Source organism: Canis lupus, chromosome 12 (genome assembly GCF_003254725.2).
Source record: "Canis lupus dingo isolate Sandy chromosome 12, ASM325472v2, whole genome shotgun sequence".
Lineage (NCBI taxonomy): Eukaryota > Metazoa > Chordata > Mammalia > Carnivora > Canidae > Canis > Canis lupus.
The window spans coordinates 13352738-13380032 of record NC_064254.1 but is presented as its reverse complement, the minus strand read 5'-3'; the positions used below and the strand labels follow the sequence as shown (position 1 = coordinate 13380032).

General features: G+C 34.6%; 1 protein-coding gene across 14 annotated transcripts in view; it reads left to right on the top strand.

Annotated features, from left to right (window-relative positions):
* The window catches only part of SUPT3H (SPT3 homolog, SAGA and STAGA complex component), a 605022-nt gene that overhangs the window by 432036 nt on the left and 145691 nt on the right, over positions 1 to 27295 (top strand). For 7 of the 14 annotated variants that reach the window (XM_049092125.1, XM_049092122.1, XM_049092124.1 and 4 more), the window contains 5 exons: positions 1608 to 1720; positions 2490 to 2597; positions 7321 to 7488; positions 15947 to 16057; positions 21149 to 21256. In XM_049092125.1, coding sequence (XP_048948082.1) covers positions 1608 to 1720; positions 2490 to 2597; positions 7321 to 7488; positions 15947 to 16057; positions 21149 to 21241 — 593 coding nt within the window. In that variant the 3' untranslated portion in view covers positions 21242 to 21256. Of the gene's footprint in view, positions 1 to 1607; positions 1721 to 2489; positions 2598 to 7320; positions 7489 to 15946; positions 16058 to 21148; positions 21257 to 27295 lie in introns of those variants that run through there. The other 7 variants (XR_007401138.1, XR_007401139.1, XR_007401140.1 and 4 more) reach the window with 1 other exon arrangement.

Sequence of the window (27295 nt, the reverse complement as noted above, 5' to 3'; positions counted from 1 at the left end):
CCTTATCCATGCATTCTCAGTGCTTAACATCTAGTGAGGGAGCTACCAATTCTGTTGCTTAAGTTGAATACTAAGAACTATCTATCCTCCTCTCTTTGAAAATAAATTGTTTAGAGCATAGTCACAAAATACCTGTTTCTGTGTTCTTAACAACCTGTCAAAGGGAGAAGTAACTAAGGTACATTTTATTGACTTGCCAAATTGCTGCCTGTTAACTTTGACTTCAGAAGTATTCCACAGATGTTAAACAAGTGTTTGTGAGCTATTGCAGCTTACTAGTTAGATGGAATGTTGCATGTCAGAGAATATGGGAAGATTACGTTAGGGAGATAGCTTTAAGAGGATTATCATAATTCTGCCATAGTTGACAGCTTTGGACATGTACTTCGATAGCAAGGCTTCAAGTCTTCTGTGATTTATTGAAAAAAAAACTCTTCTATACACAGAATCTATGAAAACTGTATCTGTAAGGATTGAAACATCATGCTTTGAGTGACTTTACATGTTTTAATAGATCCGTAGGACCAGATTAACCAAAAGAATAATCAGTGGATTTTTAAAAAATTATGTCATAGATATGATAAAATCTTAACCATCAGTCTCTTCCCTGTAGATTACTAGTTAAATTAGCAATGTCTAATAAAGGTTCTGCATCAGGTTAAACTCTGTTTAGCACTGTGGCAATTAAGAGATATTTACCAGATGGTTCCACACACACTTGGTACTGTTAGGTATGCAGAGAGACATGATGCATGGTGTTTGCCCACAAAAATCTTCTAATATGGTTCGATAAGTCATAAGCAGATGTGAAAGGATATCTGATGATATAAGAATTCAGTAAATGACTAGTGTGGGGAAGTACACGGTACTAGCAGGATTCATGTGAATGAAGAGAGATGGGATGGCATTCCATGGAGGGAAAGGAGCACTGGTGAACAGAGAGAGGGCTAGACTCAAGGCCAGGTAGCATTTCAGTAGGAAATAATACAAAGACAGGTTGAAATCAATCTGAAGGGTTTTGAGAGTCAGTCTTAGGAATTTGGACATCTTTGTAGTCAGGAAAATGTAATTGCAAGCTTAAGTTTTTTCTACTGTATTCTAAATGTGTGACTTTTTTTTTAATAATAAATTTATTTTTTATTGGTGTTAAATGTGTGACTTTGAACCTATTCTAGTAACAGACAATTTTGAAATGTATTGCAAAATCAATTTCTCTGTATTCTTTCTCCATCATGGGTTTTTTCTTGCAGGAATTTCTTTCCACAAGAATAAGGTAAAGCTATATCAAGTAACCCCTCTTACTATTGTTAAAACATAAGCTATGGCTAGTCATAGCTTATTCTGACACTGCGAGAAGTGCTAAATATTAAGTCATTTAGTATACTGTGTTATGTAGCAAATAACAAAATCAAAGACCCAAATGCATAAGGAATATCTTGGGGCTTGAATATCTCAACGATAACAAAATTTCAAAAACGTGGTGTTTTATACGCATTGTTTTTCAAACGCAATTTTTAAGAAATGTATCTTTGATTTTGCAATAGTAATATGCAGTATTAAAACACTTCAAAAACTAAGTTTTCCATATTTGTTTTTTTGATGGCTAGCCAAAAAAGCCTCCAAATTTCGAGACTGGTTGGACTGCAGCAGTATGGAGATAAAACCCAATGTTGTCGCAATGGAAATTTTAGCATATCTAGCATATGAAACCGTGGCACAGGTAAGAATTCTAGTATCTGTAATAGCAGGCCACATGACTGCTTTCTTCTTATCCCTGTTCATGATCAAAGTTCCTCCACCTGCCACTCTACCTGGGATGAGAACAGCCATGAGTTTTATCTTATGACATTATAATCATTTTCTGAAATTTAGTTCAGTTTTGTTTCTTTGTATCTTAAGCCTTGGTGGATGTTAGGGTAAACATGATTCTTGCTTGTAACTTTATCCTAACCAGAAATGGAACCCCATCTCAACATTGAATTCTAAGTACACATCCATCTGCCTTGTTTAGAGATTAATTTTGAGCTTTGAAATCTAGATTTTAAATCTATCTACATATCTAGAAAGGTATGTACAATCTAATGAGTGCTTGCCAAAACCTGAATCTAGAATCACTGCTCTCTGACAGCTTCTCAAAACATGGTTCTCTGACCACAAACATCAGCTTCTCCTTGCTTCTTGTTTAAAATATAGAATTAGAATCTCAGTGTTTAGAGCACAGAAATCTGTATTTTGAAACACTTCCCTAGTGATTATTAAACAAAGTTTGAGAAGCTTTCTCCTAGAAAGTCAGAATACATTGTTTATATTCATAGGTAGGACCACTTATCAATGAAAGCATATGCTCACGTCCACAATACAGATTTTTAGCAGACTGTATTACCAACAACATTTGGAATATATAGCTTTTAGTTTTGCCACTTCAGTTGACATTGGTGATTGATTATTTCCAGCTATGTGATTTTATTTTTATTATTCTGATCTTCTAGTTAGTGGACCTTGCTCTTCTTGTGAGGCAGGACATGGTAACCAAGGCAGGAGACCCCTTTAGCCATGCCATTTCTGCAACCTTCATTCAGTATCACAACTCTGCTGAGGTAAGTAGCAAAAAATCTATCTTTGACACCTCTATGGATTTTTCATGTGTCTAGTGTTTACATTAGTAGTTCTTTGAAAAAGATGATGTAGGAATGTATAGCCTTTAATCAGAAATCTTAACACACTCAACATTCAAACAGTTACCGAGTACCTCCTCTGTTCCCGGTCTTAACAATCCACTTAATACAATTATTTTTTCACCTTTTTCTTGCCTTTCTTAGTCCCCAGCCCTTCAGTAAAAGAGGGATAGTTGGAGCACGCCTCTTTTCCATGGGAAGTGAACAACTGATTTGGGCAACTGAACAATTAGAGAATAGTTCTTTATTTCTTTGTGCCTCAAAGACAAGAGAATCATTATTATTCCTGTCCTAATAACTCCTGACATTTATTAATAATTGTATTTCCAGTTCTTGACCTATCTCTAAACATTATTTAAAGAAGCATGGCCCCATTTATTCTCCATATTCACCCAGGCCCTATCATGTGAGGATCACATCCTTTGTGACCAGTTTGTGTGGCTGGGATCTCCACCTACGAGGGTTATAAAGTCATCTTGCCAACTTTAAAGCGTCGTGCAATAACTCTGTACCATTTGTAGTATAAGAAAATTTCTCTGTGAGCAGCATGTGCCTACAACCGAGAAATGTAGTTTCATCTATTCAATAAATTTGCTGATATTTGACCCTTTTTACTGGCATAAATAACAATTTCATGTAATTCAGTCTAATAACCATAGAGAAGGCAGCAAGGAGGTTAGGTTAATATCTACCTGTATAATTGTTAAGTGAACTTTGGCTCCAGTTGGGTGAAATGTAGTAACTTGAAAATGTCTAAGCCCTTATGAGAATCTGACAAAAACTATAAACCCTGTCTCCATAAGCATACTTACATACAGACTTTGTACAGAATTTCAGGGTGTTTGTAGACCCTCTGAAATCATTCTATGAATCTAAGCAATCTGTGAACCTGACAGACCCCAAGTAAGTATCTCTGCTCTAGGGTACTTAGAAAATATATAAAGATATAAACCAATATATCTTATTTCAAGCCAAAGTTTAACATCTCTTTGTGCCCCTTGGAGAATCAGATTGGCTTGGAATCCAAGTAGAAATTAAAATGTTTATGCCCATTAAAAATCCATTTTTTTTCTTAGAAAAGATCATACATCATTATCAGTCATCATACTTTAGAAGTCCCTAAAGCTTACCCAGTTGATTAAACACTTTGTTTTCTTTATGTTACAAACCCAAATTACGATGTCAAAGAACACCCTTTAAAAATATCTTTGGTACATGTTCACTTTATGAATATGCGTATAAGTATGCTTTTCATTAACATCAGACAAATTTGTTGTAACATTTCTAATTGAAGAAATTTACAGTGAACATAACAAGCCTAGTTTTCCCTCAACATTCAAGGGATTGCTTGCATGGCTAGGAAAACTCTTTATTTCCCTTCTTTCTTGGTTCTCCAGGGTGGCCAAGCTGCCCTGGGCAACTGCTCAGCAACCACAGCTGCTGCTCCCAGCTACCCAGCAGTTAAGAAAAATGGCCTGTGTGTGCTGAGTTTCCCAGGCTCTCTGGGAGGCAGGAGCAGGAGTGTCGGAAAGCATCCCGACTAAATATGTTAGTAAAGCCTCAAACGTTTCTCTGGCCTTCCAGACACCTCTCCCCCTGTGCGACTGGCGATCAAAATGAACATTCAGAGGGACTGGAAATCTTTCTGCCCTTTATTACCTGACAAAACACAGAGAATGGCCACTCTAAAGTAGTAATCTTACTCATCAACATTACAAACCTAGTAGCCAACATCAAGGGCCTGCTCTAAGGGCTTTACCAGATTGGGAAAAAAGGGGGACTCTGAAGACTTACCAGGTCTGTATTCAGAGACATAGAACGTTCTGTAAAAATCAAGGAAAGAAAGAAAGAAAGAAAGAAAGAAAGAAAGAAAGAAAGAAAGAAAGAAAGAAAGAAAGGAAGGAAGGAAGGAAGGAAGGAAGGAAGGAAGGAAGGAAGGAAGGAAGGAAGGAAGGAAGGAAGGAAGGAAGGAAGAAGAAAGAAAGAAAGAAAGAAAGAAAGAAAGAAAGAAAGAAAGAAAGAAAGAAAGAAAGAAAGAAAGAAGAAAGAAAGAGAAAAAGTCAGGAAGGAAGGAAGGAAGGAAGGAAGGAAGAAAGAAAGAAAGAAAGAAAGAAAGAAAGAAAGAAAGAAAGAAAAGAAAGAAAGAAAGAGTGTCAGAAGGAAGGAAGGAAAGAAAGAAAGAAAGAAAGAAAGAAGAAAGAAAGAAAGAAAGAAAGAAAGAAAGAAAGAAAGAAAGAAGGAAAGAAAGAGAAAAAATTCAGGAGGAAGGAAGGACGGAGGAAGGAAGGAAGGAAGGAAGGAAGGAAGGGAAAGAAAGAAAGAAAGAAAGTCAAGAAAGAAGAAAGAAAGAAAGAAAGAAAGAAGAAAGAAAAGAAAAGAAAAGAAAAGAAGACAAAGAAGAACGAAAGAAAGAAAGAAAGCAAGAACGAAAGAAAGAAAGAATAGAAAGTGTGTTCAGAAGGCCGGAAGGAAGGGATAGGAAAGGAAGAAAGAAGAAGAAAAAGAAAGAAGAAAGAAAGAAGAAGAAAGAAGAAGAAAGAAGAAGAAAAAGAAAGAAAGAAAGAAAGAAAGAAAGAAAGAAAGAAAGAAAGAACAAGCAAACAGAGAATTCAAGATAGCATATATGCTAATTTCTAGATGAGTGGCATAGACCAGAAGCATAGAGGTAAAAACAAACTAACTGCAAAGAACCTGGGAGAGGAAGCTTGTGTTCAGGGAGAATAGAACTTTGATGGAGATGGTAAAAGTGGAGAAAAGGCTCTAGTCCTCAGAGGCAGCATAGCTGTAACTGTACGTGGGAGAAACAAAACTCTCATTAAAATATTCAAGCAAAGGATTCATGGTGGGGAGAGGGGTCAGATTAGAAAATTGAGCATTAGGCCCTTAGAGTTAAGGAAGAGTGGAAGGTTTCTTGGCTGCTAAAGGGTGTTGAGTTCAAATAGTGTTTTGAGAAGATCCAAAGGGGGGTCCTACATACAACGGATGGGAATTGGGAGCTCTCGAGGCATGGAGTTAATACATAATACATTCTCTTTTAAGGACTATCATTTTTGAATACTAAACATATGAAGAACCAAGCTAGTTCAGCTTGGGTTCTCAGATTGGTAGTTTTAATATTAACTGAAGTTAATTTATTTAAAGATTTATTTATTTACTTATTTATTTTGTGGGAGGGAGGGGCAGAGGGACAGGGAAAGAGAATCCCAAGCAGACTCCACACTGGGCATGGAGCCCAACACAGGGCTCAATCCCAGGACCCTAAGATCACCATCTGAGCTAAAACCAAGAGTCGGATACTTAACCAACTATGCCCCCCAGGCACCCCAGTTGAAGTTAATTTTTATATTTTTTTCTAACATATGGTTTATGCACAGGAAGCAGTGATCTCTTAGAGTTATCTTTTTTTCCTAAGAATCACTCATGCCAAATTAGGCTTATTCCTCTTGTTTGATAATGTTCCTAGGCAGGCAAATCAAAGAAATACTTTTATTTCTTTAAAAACCTTTTTATTTTAAAATCATTTTTAGATTTATAGAACCATTGCAAAGATAGTGCAGAGTTCCAATATTTTTTTCAACAGCTTCCATTAAACTTGTTCATGTCTTATTTTAAATAAATAATACAATTCTCAACAGACCAATAGACAAGATATACTTTTGAAGCCAATATGTGTATTTCAGCCAAACATTTTACAAAGTTTAGCATAATTATTTAAATATAAATACATTATAGAGAAATGTAGACTAACATAATATGGTTTAGTATAGTTGGTAGGATAAGGAAAATGTGGATTAGTAATACCATATATGAAAAATACTTATAGACTTTTATTAACCTGTAAATTCCTTAGGAACCAATATTGTGATGTTACTGATAAGAAAACTTTTTTTGCCTTGTGTTTAGGCACCGTCCTAGAGGATGGATATTGACACAGTAGAGAATGTGTAAAGGAGAGTAATTAGAAGGTGAAAGAACATGAAATCATGTCTCATAGGAAGTGGTTGAAGGAATTTGAGGTAGTTTGACCTATAAAAGAAAAGAGGCTGAGAAAGGTAGTAGTCCTCAAATATTTGAAGTGCATCTCCATGAAAGAGAACAGACTTGAAGTCATAGTCAAAGAAACCAGATATATTGGCAAAATGAACTCCAATAAAAAAATTTTTAAAAAAGAAAAAAGAAACCAGATAGAAATGAGGGATATTATGAAAGACGGAAGGAACTAGAAATGGAAGGTGCTGGAGGTATCCATAGTGACGCTCAGGCACTGAGTTTGAGTCACTGGTAGAAAGTGATTCCCACTGATACAAATAATGGATGGCACCCAGTTTGGGGAGGGAATTCAGAGGTGCCTTTTGAGACATGTAACAAAACTTGCAAGTAGAAATCTCTGTCTAGCAAAATCAGCAGAAATTTGAGAGGCTGTATCTGTGAAATCCTGATTTTATCTAAATGATTAGAGAGATTAAAAATTAACATATTTAGACCAATAGGGGCAAGATGAAGTATCATTTCTGTGGACTGGATAATAAATAGTATCTGATATTTGTAAGCTTCAAAAAGTATTGAATTCAGGAGATATTACACAAAATTGAATATTAGTGAAATTCCTGGTCACTCAATTTCAAAAGCACATCTCTTTGGGCAGGGGTCTTGCATGAAGTCCTACCCAGAATCTCCTGAGAACACACCTCCTCCTACACCAACAGCTCCATCAGCTGGATCACAGCACTCAGGGAAAACTGCATCAGGATCCCTGGGGAATGGGAGTGCTGGACAAGACTCAGCTAAAACCAAACAAAGGAAAAGAAAAAAGGTCAGTGATCTTTTTTTTTTTCCGTTTTTGTTGTTGTTGTTTTTGTTTGTTTGTTTGTTTTTCAGTGCAGAGTGGATAAAGTTGAATTTGCTTCAGAGATATGGAAAGTATAGTCTATTTTTCTCATAGTTTGAATTTTTAGAAATAGCCAATTTATGCTTTACCATACTTAATGACTTCTACTTAGACTTTTTTAAATAGCTTTCTTCTGGATAAAGCAAGATACTGATTTTTTTCTAATATTTTATTATAAAAATATTCAAACATACAAAAATATTAGAATTCTATATTTAACATCATATATCTGCCATCTAGATTCCACAGTGAACATTATAATACTACATTTACTGTATTACCTACATATTTATGTATTTACATTTATTATATCTATTTATCTAATTATTCTTTTGTCCATCTGTCAATTCATCCTTTTTTTTTTTTTTTTTGCTAAATTTCAAAGATATACTAAATGTACACTTCATGGCTTAACACTTCATTATGTATATAATTTGTTTATGGTTCTCTTTTTTTTTTGTAAGGTATACACTGTGAACTACTCATTTGTTAAGCATACCATTTGATGAGTATTGACAAATGTATAAACCTATCATTTTCTAAACCCTTCTCAAGATATAAAACATTATCATCAGTTCAGAACATTCCTCTATGCCTCTTCCCAGTCAGTTCCTGCCACCACAGAAAGGCAATCATTGTCCTGATTCTTTCATCATAAATTAGTTTTTCCCATCCTAGAACATCATATAAAGAAAATGTAGTATATATACTGTTTTGAGTGAAATTTCTTTCACTCAGGATTGTTTTTGAAATTTGTTTTTCAATGTAAGTGTTTAATTTATTCCTGCTTAATGCTGAGTAATGTGTTGTGTATGAATATATCAATGTATTTATTCTTATTTTGGTGGACACCTAAGCTGTTTTCAGTTTTTGAGATATGCCTTCATTTCTCTTAGATTAATAGCTAAGAATGAAATTACTGAGTCACAGAATATGTGTTTGGTTTTTATTTTTTTAATTTATTTTTATTTTTTAAAGATTTTATTTATTTATTCATGAAAGACACAGAGGGAGAAAGAGGCAGAGACACAAGCAGAGGGAGAAGCAGGCTCCATGCACAGAGCCTGATGTGGGACTCGATCCCGGGACTCCAAGATCACGCCCTATGCCAAAGGCAGGCACTCAACTGCTGAGCCATCCAGGTGTTCCTGGATTTGTTTTTTAAGAAACTCAGTTTGGTTTTTAAAGAAACTCTTCAGTAGAAGACTTTATTTCCCCCAAAAATGTTTGTGTCATTATACTTCCACCTGCAGTACATGAGACTTCCAGTTGTTTCACACGTTCCTCAGGTTTGGTATTATCATTGTTTTTATTTTTAACCATTCTAATGGATATCTAATAGTGACTCAAGTGAGTTTGCATTTCCTGGAAATTCAACATATTTATTGACATGGTTAGATATAGGTCAACTATTTTGCTATTTATTTTTTGCTTGTTCTATTTTTGATTCTCAGTTTTTCTTGTCTTATTTTGGGTTATGTACTCTTTAAGAAACTTATTTTAATTCATTTACTCGTTTCTTAGTGATACCTCTTTGCATCATTTTTTCAGTGGTTATGCTAACGATTACAATATATCCTTAAATTTTCAGTGTTGTACTACATACATAAAATTTGAGACTCTTGGGCAGCCCGGGTGGCTCAGTGATTTAGTGCCACCTTTGGCCCAGGGCCTGATCCTGGAGACTGGAGATCAAGTCCCATGTTGGGCTCCCTGCATGGAGCCTGCTTCTCCCTCTACCTGTGTTTCTGCCTTTGTGTGTGTGTGTGTGTGTGTGTGTGTGTGTGTGTGTGTGTGTCATGGATAAATAAATAAAATCTTTAAAAAAAGTTTGAGACTCTTATAAGACTTTATATATATATATATATATATATATATATATATATATATACACACACACAAATCACATAATACATATAATACATAATACATAAATATAAATATATTTATATAAGTAAATATTTATGCTATAGTGTTATACATCTTACATCTTCATGTTATAAACTATAATATATAATACTACTTATGCCTTAAATAATTGAATGTATTTCAATGAAACTAAGAAAAAAAAAAACAGTAACATTTACCATTCCCACTATTCTTCATTTTTCTCTTTCTTTTTCCTTGTCTCTGTCTCTCTTTGTTATCCTCAGACTTACTTCTGGTATTATTTTCCTATTTTGTTCTACTAAATTTTATTTTAGCATTTTTATGGAGCAGGTTGGCTGGTGATGGTTTCTCTTAGTTTTCATATTTCTGAAAACATCCTTTTCCATTTTTAGAATATATTTTCACTGGATATAGAATTCAGTACTTTAATGATATCATTCTACTGTTTTCTGGCATCCATTGTTTTAATCATATGTCAGTAGTTTGTATTATTGTTTCTGTGTTTGTAATGTGTTATTTCTTTCTGGATGCTTTCATGATTGTATTTTATTTTTGTTTTTCAGCAGTTTGACATGCTATCCACACACAGACATGGTTTTCTTTGTATGTGTCCTGCATAGGGTTCATTGAGCTTCTTGAATATTTGTTTGTGTCTTTAACCATTTGGAGGAAATTTTCAGCAATTACTTCTTGAGATTTTTTTTTTCTGCTTCATTCACTGTCTCTTCTCCATTTCAGAGATCCTAAGTTCATATTTGTTAGTTACTTTGATATTGCTCCACAGGTGCCTATTTAATTTTTCTATCAATCTTTTCTCTCTGTTCTTTAGGTTGGATATATTCTCTTGCTGTGTCTTTATGTTCCAGACTCAACTGTCAGCTCCAATCTGTTTTACCCATCAAATAATTCTCTTTGTGATACTTTATTTTATAGTTTTATAATTTCCCCTTGATTTCTTTTTAGTTTTTATCTGGTTTTTTTATTTGTCATTTATTTCAGGTTTATTTTCTTTTATATTCTTGAGTATAATTATAACAGCTACTTTAAAATCCCACATTGATCAGTTAATATCTGGGTTATTTTATTCTCCATTGAGTGTAAGTCAAACTTTCTTTGAGACTCAGTGGAGACCAAAATAATGCCTCCTCTCTCAGTTCTTCTTCGTCAATTTCATACATTGTTGCATGTCTAGTAATTTTCAATTATATCCTGGGCATCATGAGTAATAAGTGCTAGAGATTTTGTGTTCTGTTATATTCCCGTGAAGAATTGTTGGTGTTAATAGTGGTAGTGATGTGGGTATGTGAGTTAGGCAGGCGCTTTGCTATTCTACACAAACTCAAACTCCTCTTCATTGACGGCAGCCAGAATCTCTCCTCAGTTCACTTAGCTTTAACTGGATTTCTTGGATTCAGTACCACAGACAAATAGATTTGGGTAAAGTTTGTATGCTGAATTTGGGGCTTTCCTTCTTTGATTTTGCCCTTTTTTGGTATTTCCTTCCTGACTTTGTACCTACTTTGGGTGCCCTTAACTCTGGCCTATATTTCTTAAAGTCTCTAAGGTCATATGTGAACTATACTGAGTAGGGCCTGCCATTATACCAAAAAAGTAAAAACAGGAAACTGAAGACACTGCCATTCTCTTCTTCTTCTTCTTCTTTTTTTTTTTTTCTATTCTCTTATTCTAAATATAGGCACTCCCCTTTCCAGTATCTGCCTGGTTTTGATCAGTCTCTATCACTTCCATGTTCTTGTTTTTTATAATTCATCTAAATTGATACTATTATCTAAAACTCAGAGAACCATTTGCCATTACAAGTAGTAGAGCCATTCCAAGATATAATTTTATAATGGTAGTAAGCAAATTTTAGGTTTAGCTTCATATCTGGGTTCCTCTTCCATTTATAAAACAACAGAACTCAGTGCTTATTTATTGGGGGGAAATTTGAAGTATAAGGAACTCCTAATGTGAAGTAGTTTTAAATAATTTTAGCTATAGTGCTCCAGCTCACTCAGTAACTAAAACTAGGATAACAAAGTATTACCTAAAAGACCTCTTCAGTGGACTTGCTTTACTAAGTATATAAGAAAAAGTTGTAATTAACCTGATATAATTATGCCTACATACATAAAAAATTTAAGAATCTCAAAGACATATATTTTTTTCTCATAAATATTTAAACATTTCTCTCCTAATCTTGTTGAAAGCTATTACATTAGAGTTGTTTTATAGCAAAGGTTTCCTGAGTAAATTAAGTATTAGCTTAGTTCATATCTGAATTCTTATAAATTCAAAATCAGTGACATCAGAATAATGTCCCACTTTAAAGCTATTAGTTATTTCTCTGTTTATTCCTCCAAATCTTTCTACATTCAGACTCTTGCTGTGTTTTCATTTTTACTCCCTAGAAACTTCCACTATGGTGGTAACATGGTACAGTTTATTCTACATAAAATAATTAAGCCTCTATATATCAGCTGTGTGTCCTAGAAGCCAAGAGATCTGATGTATAGCCATACTGATACTGTCACTATAATCTAGGGCAAGTCCTTTATCTTCACTTTCTCATCCATAAAATAGGTTGGGAGTTGGAAGAGTTTAGAATAGATGTTATCTTACATTCCTTCCAGATTTAATAATGTATGAATCCTTAAGTTTAGTGATTCTCTTGTCTTCTCCTTAAGTAGTTTTTCTAGTTTTAATTTCCTTAAAGAAAAGAGTTTTCTAGTTATATAGAATACAGTTTTAGCAATTAACATCTCAATTAAACTTTGAAATTAGAAAATTAACTATTAAAATTAACTATATCATATTCTGTAACCTTTGGCCAAAGAATGGCCCATCTTCATCTGAAAAGAAATCCTCCATAAACATGAAACTCTGAGAAAACTATGTGTACAACAGTGAGTAGAAGGAAGACACTTGCCAGTCAGATTACATATCAACCTTTATGGTCCATGAGTAGTAAAAGTATTAGTAGTAGTAGTAGTACTAATCTTTCATTCACTCCAATCTGAGATGTTAGTCTGTAAGAATGAATGTTTCAAGTTTAACAAAAGATCTAGTCCACAATTATGTGGAAAGAATAAGTGGCAATTATCTGAGCTTCCAGGTCCTTCTTTATAAATTTGGATTTCCCTAGCAAGGGAAAGGCTGAGAAAGGATAGGATAGTTTAACTTGCCAACAATTTTTTTAAAGCATCAAGACAAGTATAGGCATTTGTAAGAGATCCAGCAGCAACAGAAGTTTCAATATAGCTTCCTTGGACCACAGTTGAGAGTTCAAACTGCTGAGAAATTTTATTCAGCATAAGCCAGCAAGGATAAGCAGAGGCACAGTGCTCAAATCCAGGGATGTTAGGATTCCATATAATACTTACTCTCCAGTACCCAGCTTCTGGATGAAAGGACACACGTAAGATGAAGTGGAAGCGTACGAGAATAGAGTATGAATGCAGCCATGAGGAAAAGGACCTGACATATGAGAAAGAACTTTACCAAGCAGCCTGTACTTGATTCCAGGAAATAATCTATTTTGGCAGAGATTTCAGCACTCTTTAGACTCAGTATGTTGTCAAATATAGGTGTCATCTTTGAAAATTTAAAAATAAAGAATATCCTATTAAGTGTAGGCATACTCAAAATAGGAAAGATGAACTGGTATATGAATCTAGCACTCTTCAAATGTGTTCACAGCACATAAAAGATTTTTAAATATTAGAAGACAAATATATAAATTTAATGCTTATTCTTCTGAAACAATTTTGAAGAATATTAACAAAATGCTAGAGTCACTGTGAAATTAAAAAGTCTCAACTTGGTATGAATTTTGAGTTTAAATGGTTAAAAATACCTTGGCGAAGGCCTGAATGTTGACAAAAATGTAAAGAGGTCTGTTGAGATGGAAGCAACACTGGAAATATATCATTTCAGATTTAAGGGTTCCCTTCCAAAGAACTCATGGGCAAGTCAAGAAAGTGTAGAAGTGCATATGGCAACTTCATGCTGTTTGCAGTTGCTTAATTATAGCAAACAAACCTGAAATTAACAAAAAACAGAAAAATCTAATATTTTTCACAACATTGAGTATTTCCATTTTTATGTAAGTTAGCTTCATCTTTTTGGAAAAGATCACAATTCAACCATAAGTTTCTAGCTTATGCTTCCCTCAGTGTTCTGAAATCCCATTTGATTATCATGCCAGAGGTCCTGAGAGATTTTGACCAAATGTTCTATCTTTTGACCAAATGTTTTATCTTTTGATAAAAACCAAATTTATTTCGGAAAGACAGGAAGAGGAGAATCTTAGATTGGCCATGGAGGAATGACTTGAAAAACAAACCCAAGCTGCAAGGAGAAAGGAGATGCCATAGAGGAACTTTCCACCTGACATGTAATATGCAGGATATTGACCTTCTTGATGTCTTTGTTTTTTATTTCCACTTGAGTTTCCACTAGAAAACTCAACTCTAGATCCAGCTAAATATTTGCATTCATTTCCACAAATGATGGAATGCCTCAACCATTAATGAATCTTTATTAGTCATGTTCATCTTTTGGGGCCAGATGGACTCAGAAAAGGACCTTTACCCTCATCAGGTACCTGGTAATTGCATTTCTTCTAATATATTCCAGGTGACACAAAGCATTTGGAATAAGAACTGAAAAAGCACTCACAAGAAAAAAATCCTGTGTACTTTTTTATCAGTGCCAAGTGAAGGATTGAGATAACAGTTTATGTTGTTGTGGGCATAGCAGTTCTGTTATTCAGGGTGTTGTTGGAATGAAATTGAGGATACTCTAGAGTCAATTCCTATTTGCTTATTTCATATCTTTTTAAAATAATAAAAATAAGATCCGCTTTGTTTTATATTTTATATCTTATTTCAGGTTCAGCTTGGATAATTAGCTGATGCTCTCATTGAATGAGAATTTTTAATTTTTTTTTTTACTAGTTCTGAGAAAACCACACATGAGGTACAGAAAATACATTTGAAAAGTACAGAAGGATATACAATGAAAAATGTATCTTCTAGTCCCTGTCCTTTAGACACCCATTTAGCCTCCAAGAGATAAGGACTATTACTGATTTTTAGTATACCCTTGCAAAATATAGTCTATGCTTAAATGAGTATGTAATGTTCAGCCTTTAAAAAAAAATAAATGGTAACATAGTGCCACCCAAGTGGATACCTTGCATTTTCTCACACAGTACATCTTAGGGATAGTTCCATGGGAGTGTGCATGGAACTCCCTTGTTGTTCTTGGTGGTTGCTATAGTTTCATTAAATGGATGTATCATAATTTATTTTAGTGTTCCCTCATTGTTGAACATTTAGTTCATCAATCCTAGTAATTCTGCAGTGAGTGTGTGTTTATATGTGTGTGATAGATATATAGGTATATAAAATTTTGTACCTGTGTAATATATCTGTAGGACAAGTTCTTCAATGTGAAATTGGGTCAGAAATGATTGTGCATTTTCATTTGATAAGATTTTGTCAAATTACTATCCATAGAGGTCATACTAGTTATACTCCTACAAGGAATTATAAAAGTGATAATTGTAGTAATTATCAGCAAAACAAATAATTATTATGTGACTTAAGTAATACACAAACAAGTGTTTCTTTCTTTTGATTCTTTAATGTTAATGACTGGCATCTGGCATCCATTGCAGTTTAAAGCAATTATAATTATTATCCCAGTTTGACAGATGAGGAAACCAAAGCACAGAGATATTGCATAACTTGACAGAACTGGTAACTGATAAGATCTGGATCAGGTATTTGGGAAACCAGAGCCTGCAACTGAACTTAAATCATATAACACACATTTCTTCAGCTGGTATCCATACTCTCTTTGCAAATAATCTTTCTCTTCCTTGTATCTTTTTGTACTTTCAAACCTGCCTTTTACACATGAAGCCAATGAAAATAGAAAGGTTTTGTTTTATTTTGTTTTTGCCTTGAGGACACCTAGAAAATTAGGAACCAAGTTAAAATGATCATTTATGACAGCCCCCAGTATTACAGATAAATATATAGCAATTTTATATTTTTCATTTTAAAATTGATGACCCTCATGTTATTTCAGAAATATGCCCAACAAGCTCCCAAGAAACATTTATAATAATAAATGTTCAAATGTTTTTAAAAAAATAGCTTCCTGTGGTTCTTTCAACAATCCCATGACACTTCTCATCTGCACGCGAGTGGCTATATTCTTCGGTACCTTGACATGCAGGCCTAGGTGAAATATTGTGGGCATAAAAATTGCATTTGGTAGGTCTGCTAGGAAGGGGTCATGTAAAAGTCATCTTTGATTTGTTAATGGAATATTTTTTTAAATGTAGAGTATGGCAGCAGGGACATGCATCCTAAAGGGAGAAAAACATCCATTTTATAAAAGTTTATTTTCATATTTTATACACTGTAGTTCTGTTGTGTGTTTTTGATTTAGTAACAATTTATGTGTTTTTCTGTCGCAGAGCACTGCGGCCTGTGGTGTTGAGGCTCACAGCGATGCCATCCAGCCCTGCCACATCAGAGAGGCCGTTCGACGCTACGGCCACAAGATTGGCCCCCTTTCCCCATTCACAGTACGTAATAACAGAGTTATAAAAAGTTATATTTATAATCTGAAAGAATTTTGATTTTCAAGTGGTCAAATGAAGAAGCAATGGAATTGTTGAAAGCAATTTGTGGTGACGGTAATTTTGTTGTATAAAAGTGGCATAATTCTCTTGGGAAATAAAAGTTAGTCATTTTTGTCTCTTTTTGGAAGGATGATTCTTTTCTACAAAATATTATTTTCTTTCAATTACAAATTATGCTTTTTTTGTTGGGGCTTATATTTTCTATTTTTCAAAGCTTAGGTTTATAAAACTTTTTTGTCAAATTATATGTATCCAAATATTGCTAGAAGCACTTTATATTTTAAAATTGGTTAGATTGGCAATACCACTTCTATCAGATGTCCTGCTCCTAAACATACTTTGAGTTGGAAGAAGAAGAAATGATTTCTTTACTGGCTTTGAAGTAGGCTGAAATGCAGATAGTCTTTCACATCTTCAAATGGTTTTAAAGCTTATAATCAGAGTTTGTTGTTTTTTTTTTAAATGGAGAATTAAAGACTTTATATTTCAACAGCCTAAAGAAAGTGTGTGTGTGTGTGTGTGTGTGTGAGTGTATGTTTTAATTAAGTGCTCATCTTGTTGCCTTTTTTAAAAAAAATCTTTATTCATGTTAATAGAACTTTCTCCAAGTCTTCCACTGTTTATGAGGCACCGGTTTGATTTTCAGAACATGAGGTTGGATTTAAGACTGAGGAACAGTAGAATTTACTGTTTGTTTGGTTTCTTCATATTCACTTCTGCTTTAATATATCAAAGCAGAGTATGTACATATAACATCAACATACATACATACATAAGTATAACATAGTGTTTTCTCCTAGGAGTGGATTTTACTATTATCTATTGATAAAAATCATGATTTCTTCTACATTAGATCATCTCCTTTTTCCCTGTGTTTTAGTTAAAGGGAATACTTTCTTTCCATTCTTTATTTTCATTAGCTAATTGTATGGGTATCTCATTGTAACAGCAAGCATGTATCAGAAACTTTTTATGTATGTCTCCAGAAGCTTTTTTTAATGGTAACTATTATTTCCACTTGCGTTTAGCATTTAAAATCTGTCTTCTAAAAAAATAAATAAATAAATAAAATAAAATCTGTCTTCTATATTATGAGAACATGATTTCAATACTGCCAATGAAAGCAATATATACTTCTGCATGAATATTTTTAGATTATTGCAATTGAAAAGGCAGAATGAAATCAGATATCTCTTGTTTTATTTTTTTCTGCAAGATAGGTGAGACTATTTTGAGTGATGAGCCAAAAGAAATGAAATTTAGAAAAATAGGAGATGATTGGAAGAATTTAAAAACTGAAATTGAAAGAGCCATCTTCTAACAAAGGATTAAACATATCATATCCTTCTAACAAAGGATTAAACATATCAAACATATTGGATTAAAAATATCAAGTCCATATTTAAGAGCCAAATAATAACTAAAAGATTGAGGCAATGGAATGGAAAGAGAAGGAAAAGGAGGCAGTGTTAGTAATAATCTAGAAGGCATTAAAGAGTAGCAAGGAGAAGCTGGATTTTTGAGAAAGAACCTAAAATGGTAACTAAAATAATAGGTAAAATTACATGAAGGAACATGTATCTAATATAAGGGGGAATCTCCCTATCATAAAGTCTTTGTTATTTCCTTAAGAGGAAGCAGTAGCTGCTTCATTCTTCCATGTTTTTTGTACTTCACTACACTGGACAGATTATTTAACCATCTTAGTTGATGACATTGTGTGCATGTGTTTGTATGTGTATTCATTCCTTCATGTCTAACTGGTACTCTGTTATTCATGTAATGTTGCTTTTACATGGTCAGAAAATATACTTGAAACTAAGCTCAGATATAGTTTAAGCTAATTTTCATCTAATAAACATATAACAATTATGCTCTTCTAAGTTAATGGTACAATTGTAAAATGCTTAATTTAAATAGATCTGGAAAAATAGAACACATAAACCATGACCTGGAAGGTTCACTTAACCACTGCCAGAATGACAGCAAATGGTAAAAAATCACCAGAGAGGGGCATCCGCATTTTTATCACTCCTCAGAAAGGACCCACTTTGAGAGGTCTGCTTCATTACCTAGAGCTATAATAATCTGCCCGGCCTGCAGGACTGAATGTGCCTACTCTGTCTTATATCATGATTAATATGATCTAACTGTTTTAGACACAGCTTCACGCTATACATAACAATACATAAATCTTCCCTCTTTTTCATTTGAAGTATCATTGACACACATTAGTTTCAGGCATACAACAAGGTGATTCAGCATCCCTGTATATCATGCTGTGCTCACCACAAGTGTAGCTACCATCTGTCACAATACCATTGACTATATTCCCTGTGCTGTACCTTTCATAAATCTGCCTTTTAAATTAGTTAAAAATTCTCTTTAAAATGGGAGAGATTTGCAGACTATGTATCTAACATTATGGCCATCCTGCCCTGGCTCCACAGACCTTCAGCTGCTAAAAGGAGGTGCTTCTGATGGGGGTGGGGATGTTTATATCCAGTTTCCTGATGCCCACTTCTGGAGATCATACTTCATGCTGCACTAGGGACTCTTTGCCACCTAGGCTTTGAGTGGCAACTTGTAAGAAGAGAGGAGACAGGCAACCTGGGTGGCTCAGCGGTTTAATGCTGCCTTCGGCCCAGGGCATGATCCTGGAGACCTGGGATCGAGTCCCACGTCGGGCTCCCTGCATGGAGCCTGCTTCTCCCTCTGCCTGTCTCTCTCTCTCTCTCTCTCTCTCTCTCTCTCTCTCCCCCCTCCCTCTCTCCTCTGTCTCTCATGAATAAATAAACAAAATCTTTAAAAGAAAAAAAATAGAGGAGGAAAATGGTTTGCCTCTATAGTAACCATAGGTCAACACCTAAATTTTCATACAGAAAGGCTGAGCTCGGTTACCTCCAGCATAACATTTCCTGCATAAACTAAAATGTTCATGAGCAACTAGTTTATATTTATGAATCATAGAGATTTTGTCTATGTACCTTGTAATTCCAAATCTAAAGTGCTTGTCTGATGTATTTGTAGATGTGATATCTAATTTAGAATATCCATAACTTGATTCGTGTGTAGCAATTCCCAATAATTGGGAATGGATTTTGAAAATTAAAATAACAAACAGTACGTTACACAGAAATTTAATTCCAATATCAATCAATAAACCAGTAAAATTCTGCTTTTAGTGAGTCATCACCCTGTCTCCTACCGTATTATGACTTTTGACATAATGTTATACAAAATCACAACTTGATCAATTTCAGAACTACAGTTCATTGCGTAAAGAATTGTGAGCTCTTCACCTTGGGAATTAGTTGAAATGATAGAAGACAAGACTGATTGAAGCTGTGTTAGGTGGAGGTGACGAAGAAGAGCATAGGTGATGCTTTGCACAGAGTAGCTGCTGGCACAGAGAGGATAAGGGCGCAGAGCGAAAGCATCCGCTGCTTGGCTGGGAGGGATATGCATGTGGTAGAGACACTTATAAACTTCCATCTCCACTCAACCAGTTAGAACAGTACTGTGTTTAGCATATTGGTTTTAGTTGGTGATTTCTTTCTTTTCTGTGTTCTCATTTATTCTCAATCCTATGCAGAAAATCAGAGAAAGTATTATACCTAGAGGATTGAGGTAATTTTTCTGAGGAGAAGCTATTAATTAGACTAAATGATGGAACCAAGGCTAAAACTCCCTAGCTCCAAAATCTCCCTAAAACATACTTTTGCTGCTGCCCCATCCCTATAAACCTGACTTTCTGTATATGCATACTGAAAGAAAATTTTTAAAAACTAATCTTACTTTTGGCCTTTTGTTTCTTTTTCCTATAATTCTGAAAATCACTTCAGAATCTGTGATTTGTAGTAGTACTTAATTTTTTTCTTAAAGTTTTTATTTATTCATGAGAGATACAGAGAGAGAGAAAGGCAGAGTCACAGGCAGAGGGAGAAGTGGGCTCCATGCAGGGAGCCCGATGTGGGACTCGATCCCAGATTTCCAGGATCAGGCCCTGGGCTGAAGGCGGCACCAAACCGCTGAGCCACCCGGGCTGCCCATGTAGTAGTACTTTAGAGTACATTTGCATCCTCAGATGTCCTGAGTGACTTTGATGCTTGTCATATTACTTTGTCCTTGTACTCAGAGCAGCTGGTATTTATGGAAGTTATATTGGTGGTGATTGACTGTTGATCCTAGAGCCAAATGACCATGGTTTAGATCCCAACTCTTCCACCTATTAGCTAAGTAGCCTTAAGGAAGTTTCTTAATCTCTCTATGGCTCAGTTTCATCTGTAAAATTGGTATAATAATAGAACATACTTCATGATAAAATTTAAGGAGTACTGTGAGCTTGATATGTGATAAGCTGTTTTTGTTTTTGTTTCAAATTTTTATTTAAATTCTAGTTAACATACAGTGTAATCTTGCTTTCAAGAGTAGAATTTAGTGATTCATCAGTTACATATAATACCCAGTGCTCATCCCAACAAGAGCCCTCCCTAATATTCATCACCCAGTTAGCCCATGCCTCCACCCACTGCTCCTCCAGCAACCCTCAGTTGGTTCTCTGTAGTCAAGAGTCTCTTATGGTTTGCCTCTCTTTTTCCCCCATGTTCATCTGTTTTGTTTCTTAAGTTCTACACAGCAGTGAAATCATATGATATTTGTTTTTCTCTGACTTGTTTCACTTAGCATCATACAGTCTAGTGCTATCCATGTTGTTGCAAATGGCAAGATTTCATTCTTTTTGATGGCTGAGTACTATTCCAGTGTGTGTTTGTGTGTGTGTGTGTGTGTGTGTGTGTGTGTGTGTGTGTACATACCACATCTTCTTTATCCACTCATCTGCCAATGGACATTTGGGCTCTTCCCATCATTTAGCTGTTGTTGATGCTGCTGCTATAAATATCAGAGTGTGTGTATCCTTTGGAATCAGTATTTTTGTATCTTTTGGGTAAATACCAAGTAGTGCAACTGCTGGGTTATAGGGTAGTTAGTTCTATTTTTACCTTTTTGAGGAACCTCCATACTGTTTTCCAGAGTGGCTGCACCAGCTTGCATTCCCACCAACAGTGTAAGAGGATTCCCCTTTCTCTGCATCCTTGCCAACATCTGCTGTTCCTGTCATGTTGATTTTAGCCATTCTAACAGGTGTGAGGTGGTATCTCACTGTCATTTTGATTTGTATTTCCCTGATGATGAGTGATGTTGAATATCTTTTCATGTGTTTGTTGGCCATCTGTATATCTTTTTTGGAAAAAAATGTCTACTCATGTCTTCTGCCCATTTCTTAACTGGATTATTTGTGTTTTGGGTGACATGTGATAAGTTGTTAATAAATTATACTAATAATCGTAGAAGTAGTAGTAATAGTAGTAGCAGTAGTATATTTTCTAAAAGCTCTCAAATAGGAATACAAACAGACTGAAATAGAAACCACCCCCTCCATATACACCCAGCCACCCAGGCACACACACACACACACACACACACACACACGCAGAGAGGCTTCACTTTGGAATCCCAGAAGAAACTAAAACTTGCATAATAATGTGATTTCTTATCAGACTAATGGTTTTTACCATTAAAATATAAGTACCATTTAAATATGATTGCTCCTGAAACTAAATGTGTTCATTTTTACTTTACGGATTGGTAATGGTTGAAGAACATTATTGGATTTCTATTACATTATCACCTTAAAAATAAGGTCTCAGGAACTGAACATACTTATTTGCCATTTCATTTTTACATACTAGCTAAATATTGCCTACTAGCTCCCAATGAAACAGAAATCTAAAGAAAAAAATGACATGGCCTCAAATTTATAAAGCTTCATCAGATTCAATGTATACAGGTTTATATCTTTGTGTAAGTTATTGAAAAATTTCAGAGACTGTGAGTATATCAAAGGTAGTGATAATTTTTTAAATAAATTATTTCCTCAATGTTTAAATATTTTTCATTTTACTGATTTCTTCACTTTAGTAATTTTTTTCATTTACTGAAAGTAGTGCTGGTATGTTAGAAATTAAGAAAATATAGAATAGAAAAGAGTAAATAAAACTTACTTTAAGAAGGGTAACAGGGCCCTACAATAATAGAGCAAAAGCTCTAAATGAATTATCCTATTAGAAAATTAATTGGTATTTATTTGAAGAGTATTTTCTTCTCTCAACCTGAAAATTCAAGTGCCTTTGGTAATGGTTTTTTTAAAAATATTCTTAGAATTTACTTGTGCATGTTTAGAAGCGAAGTAAAAAGCATTTAACATTTTGGTGAATGAAATGTGTTTCATGGAAAATACTCCAAAAAGTAACCCAGTGTATTGATTATTTATCATACAGAAGAAGGTCAGACATGTGTTTTATCTAGATCCTTGCTGTTTACAAGGAGTGGGTGGTGCCCATGGTTACCTACTCTGAAGCTCAATCCCAGCTCTCAATGGGAAGTGCTGTAAATGGCTGACATAAAATCAGGGGTATAATTTTGAAAGCCAGGAAAAGGAAACTGTTCACTGGGTAAGATGACATAATCCAATGTGTAATGCCTAAATCTATTTTAGCTTCTCCTAAGTAATATTCACTGTAGAAAAAATATGTTAACCCACCTGAGCTTGCATGTTATCAGGTGATTTTCTATTGGACTGGAAGAGAGAGACAATAAAATTGCTTATGTAAGCATGGTCATTAACTTAAGTAACACCTTCAGTGCATCCCTAGAAGTGAGTTGTGCTTCATTATCCATTCAGCTGTCTTAAATTCTCAGAGAGAATCACAGTATTTTAAAGCTGGCTGAGACATAGAAAGCCTCAGAGAAACTTCACAGTGTATGTACTCAAAGGCACCTTGTGAGTGAGTGACAGGGCTGGAATCCAGCCTTTCCACTCTCACTTTACTGCTCTTCCATTCTGGCCATTTACTTTGATGTGAGGTTATCTATTATGGATGCTAAGGATTGCTAAGGATGTTCTCATATCATTAGTTCTTAAGGAATGTTGGAAATAGATACATAGGTATTGAAAATGTGAAATTTCCTCTAAGAATTCCTCACATTAAGCTTTTAAAAATAAAAGCGGCGTAGCAGATTGCTTTGACTATTTTGATCTAGACTTACTTTCATGTTCATGAATAATTCTTACGTCATGATTATATTAGGTTTGTCAGCATTTTTTTTAAATTTTTATTTATTTATGATAGTCACAGGGGGAGAGAGAGAGAGAGGCAGAGACATAGGCAGAGGGAGAAGCAGGCTCCATGCACCGGGAGCCGGACGTGGGATTCGATCCAGGGTCTCCAGGATCGCGCCCTGGGTGATCGCAGCGCTAAACCACTGCGCCACCCAGGGATCCCGGTTTGTCAGCATTTTATTTGTTCAACCTGGAAAATAAAATGTCGCAAAACATTAGAATAATTTTCAAATATAAATAACAAGTATAAATTGGGTATGAATTCTTAAATATGTGTTTTGACTGGAAGCAAAAATCTTCCCAATAAATTTTTTTAGAAATATTAAATCTATCCGTATAGATTGGAGTCACTTACCTTTTTATAGTTGTGGGCTACTGATTCTCAGAAATAAATTAACATATGTCATATTTATATAATTTATATATTTATATAATAACCTGAAAGTGAGTGTTTTCTAGAAAAAAAAACTGTGAAACTGTTAATGTAGTTGTTTTTTTTTATAAATTTATTTTTTATTGGTGTTCAATTTGTCGACATATAGAATAACACCCAGTGCTCATCCCGTCAAGTGCCCCCTTCACTGCCCGTCACCCAGTTACCCGCACCCCCCGCCCCCCTCCGCTTCCACCACCCCTAGTTCGTTTCCCAGAGTTAGGAGTCTTTCATGTTCTGTCTCCCTTTCTGATATTTCCCACTTATTTTTTCTCCTTTCCCCTTTATTCCCTTTCACTATTTTTTATATTCCCCAAATGAGTGAGACCATATAATGTTTGTCCTTCTCCGATTGACTTATTTCACTCAGCATAATACCCTCCAGTTCCATCCACATTGAAGCAAATGGTGGGTATTTGTCGTTTCTAATGGCTAAGTAATATTCCATTGTAGTTGTTTTTAATTTTGAAATAGGTTGAAGGGATTCCAGTGACAAAATTCAGTATGTCAAATTATATGAAATCGCAGTTTCTCTAACTGAAAAGCAGTTGAATATCTGAAATTTTATATGGATCAACTAACACAATGTTCAGTGTAGGATTGGGGAGAGAATGTTTGAAATATAGGAATTTCTTCATTCCTATAGAAGTTGGAAGAGTTTGGCAGAGTAACTCATTAGAATCTAAGATGAGCATTAGTTGATCAAATGATAATTTATGTACTATTTTAGAAGAAACTTTTCACTTGCATTATGATATTTATCCTCATAACACAGCAAGATGAATGTTAATTATCTCCACTTTCTAGAGAGCAATACTGAGATTTAGAGAAAAGTTAAGTGAACTAGGTTAAAGTTACATAGCAAGTACCAGAGCTCTATCTGTGGACAGGAATATTTTGTGGTTCCTTAGGATGATGGGCTTCAGTGAATTCTCACTAATCCTACTCATTAAACTTCTTCCTTGTAGAATGGTCTCTGTTCTTAACTCTTTAAGTGGTCTTGCCCTGAAAACATGAGATCATATTTTCTAAGCTATAATGTGTAGAAAACAAGTGTTCCAAGAGGTATTAAAAGATGTTCCACTTCGGAAAAGGGTTTTCTTCATAAAATATTTCAAAAATCTGTGTGTTATACATAGAAGATCGACTCTTAAAACCTCATTTATTAAGGAAAGTAAAAGTGTTTCAAAAACAGAGTTACATGTGACAGCCATTATATTATATCCATCACAGTGTCCACTTTCTATTTTCTTCGATTTATCCAGCATTGAGAAGTTTTGATTCACAAATATATCTGATTTTACTAGTGTTCTACACAGGCCTGCAATAGTCTTTCCCCAAAAGAAAAACAATTTTTTGCTTAAAAGTTGTTTGAGGTACCCCTGGATGGCTCAGTGGTTGAGCATTTGCCTTCAGCTCAGGTCATGATCCCGGGTGTCCAGGATCAAGTCTTGCATTGGGTTCCCCACAGGGAGCCTGCTTCTCTCTCTACCTATGTCTCTGCCTCTCTCTCTGTGTCGCTCAAGAATAAATAAATAAAATCTTCTAAAATAAAAAGTTGTTTCACTAACAATACCTAACAAGTGCTCACATTTTTAAACTGGTAGTGTTTAAAGAGGTTTAATATAGAGATTTCTAATCCAGGGTAACTCTTCCTGGATTTCTGGAAAATGTTTTTTAAGGTATCTTAAAACATAAGCAATTCCAAGATATAAAGAAAATCTCAATCACCTGATGACCCTTCTCTGACTTCAAATATTCATTTAAAGTTTCAGGGTCAAATTTATTTTGCTTTGCCTGTGGAATACAAATTTGGTGAACTTCATTGATGAAACTATTTCTGCTGTTGTAAACATAGCACCATAATTCTGTATTGCCAGATAGAGGTGGCACAGTCCCATTATATTGTAAAGCTATTCAATTTTTTTAAAATCATGAGACAGATAGGGGAGAGAAGGAAAGCAAGATCTTCTCTCATTTGAACTCCTTTATCTACAGCAATACCTTTAATTGGGGCAGCTGGCGAATTTTTTGATAAGAACTTATCCAGTTCTAATTTGAAAAATCTGCTGTCATTAACAACCAGCTTGTCTCTACAGTAAACAGTTATTATTCTTACACATTTTGCTTTTTTCTGCCTTCATTTCTATGTCAGCAGTAAGGACCTCAAATTTGGTTCTGCATGTGGTATGGATCCTAAGATGATGTACTCAAACTTGAATGGTTGTATGTAGAATATTTATCTGGTCTTCTTTAAATATCAAAAAATAAAACAAGCCCAAACTCTAAGACATAACTTGCTACTCAACAGAACATTTACAAGAAGTTCAAATATAAAACATGAGACTACAGAACCTGTATTTTAAGTGGAACAGAGAGATCATAAATGGACATTCAAATCAAACACCATGAGGCCCCTGGAAATTCTTGAATAATCCTAGAGTTTTCAGGAACACAGCTTGAAAAGGAGAAAATCAGTATTCTCTAACAGGGTGCATGTTCAAAGTAGAAATGAAAGGTACGAGCTTTAACCAGCCCTGTGTGTTTTCTCCAAGTTTGTGTACTTCAAAGACTTTTAAAATTTGAAGCAGTTCAAGAAGCTAATGCATCTCTATTTATTGTAAAAGCAGGCTGTGTCTTGGATAATAGAGGAAGAATTCAAACATGAACGCAAAAGAGGAACAATTGACAACACAGAGAAACTTTTTGAGCTGAATATTCTAAAAAGACCAGATCTTGAGATTTGACTGTATTATTGTAGTTGCTAGGTTTTTGCAGTCTTCTGAGGGAATGGAGAGAGAGTGGGAAAATATTTAGAGTGACTCCCAAAAGGAAATTATTCTTTCTTAAAAAAAAAAAAAAAATCACAGGATTCTTTTAACTCATAAATTCATGAAAACAGCAAAAGGATTAGTTGGGAGGAACTAACCTCAGCTGAAATATTTCTAAACTTAAAAATTATACTCTAAAAATGGCAAGAATCTTCTTTTAAATCTGAATAAACAAGAAGATTATATATATTGAGTTAGGCATACAGCTTCAGCAAATTATGTTGTTCATGTTCACCTAGCAGAAATGCTATTTAAATTTTCAGTTAATATTTTCTGTCTGACTAGGTGAATATTAGAAAAGAGCACATTGGTTTTATTAAAATACAGTTTATTTACCACTTCCAGAAACATCTAAGATTCATAAGCATGTTTTGTTTCAGTGAGACATTTGTGTACTGTTTTATTGATAGTGTGGCAAAAATCCCCTTGCACAGCCATGATGAGAGCCCATTGAACTGGAGATGATTTACTTTTTGATGATTTCTAAAATAGTGTTACATACTTTAGTCTCACAAATATAATCACTGAACTGTCACTTAATTTACTGATGTAGTTGCAGAGTTAATCCCACAGCATAATAAGTGGATTGTTTTAAGTGGAAAATTTACACCTTCCCCAAATGAAACTGATACCTAGCTTTTCTTATACCCAACGTGTATTTAAGGCTATATCCAAGGTAGGAAAAATATGCAGGAAAAAAATAATTATGCCTTGTTTTCCTGACTGGTGTTTTA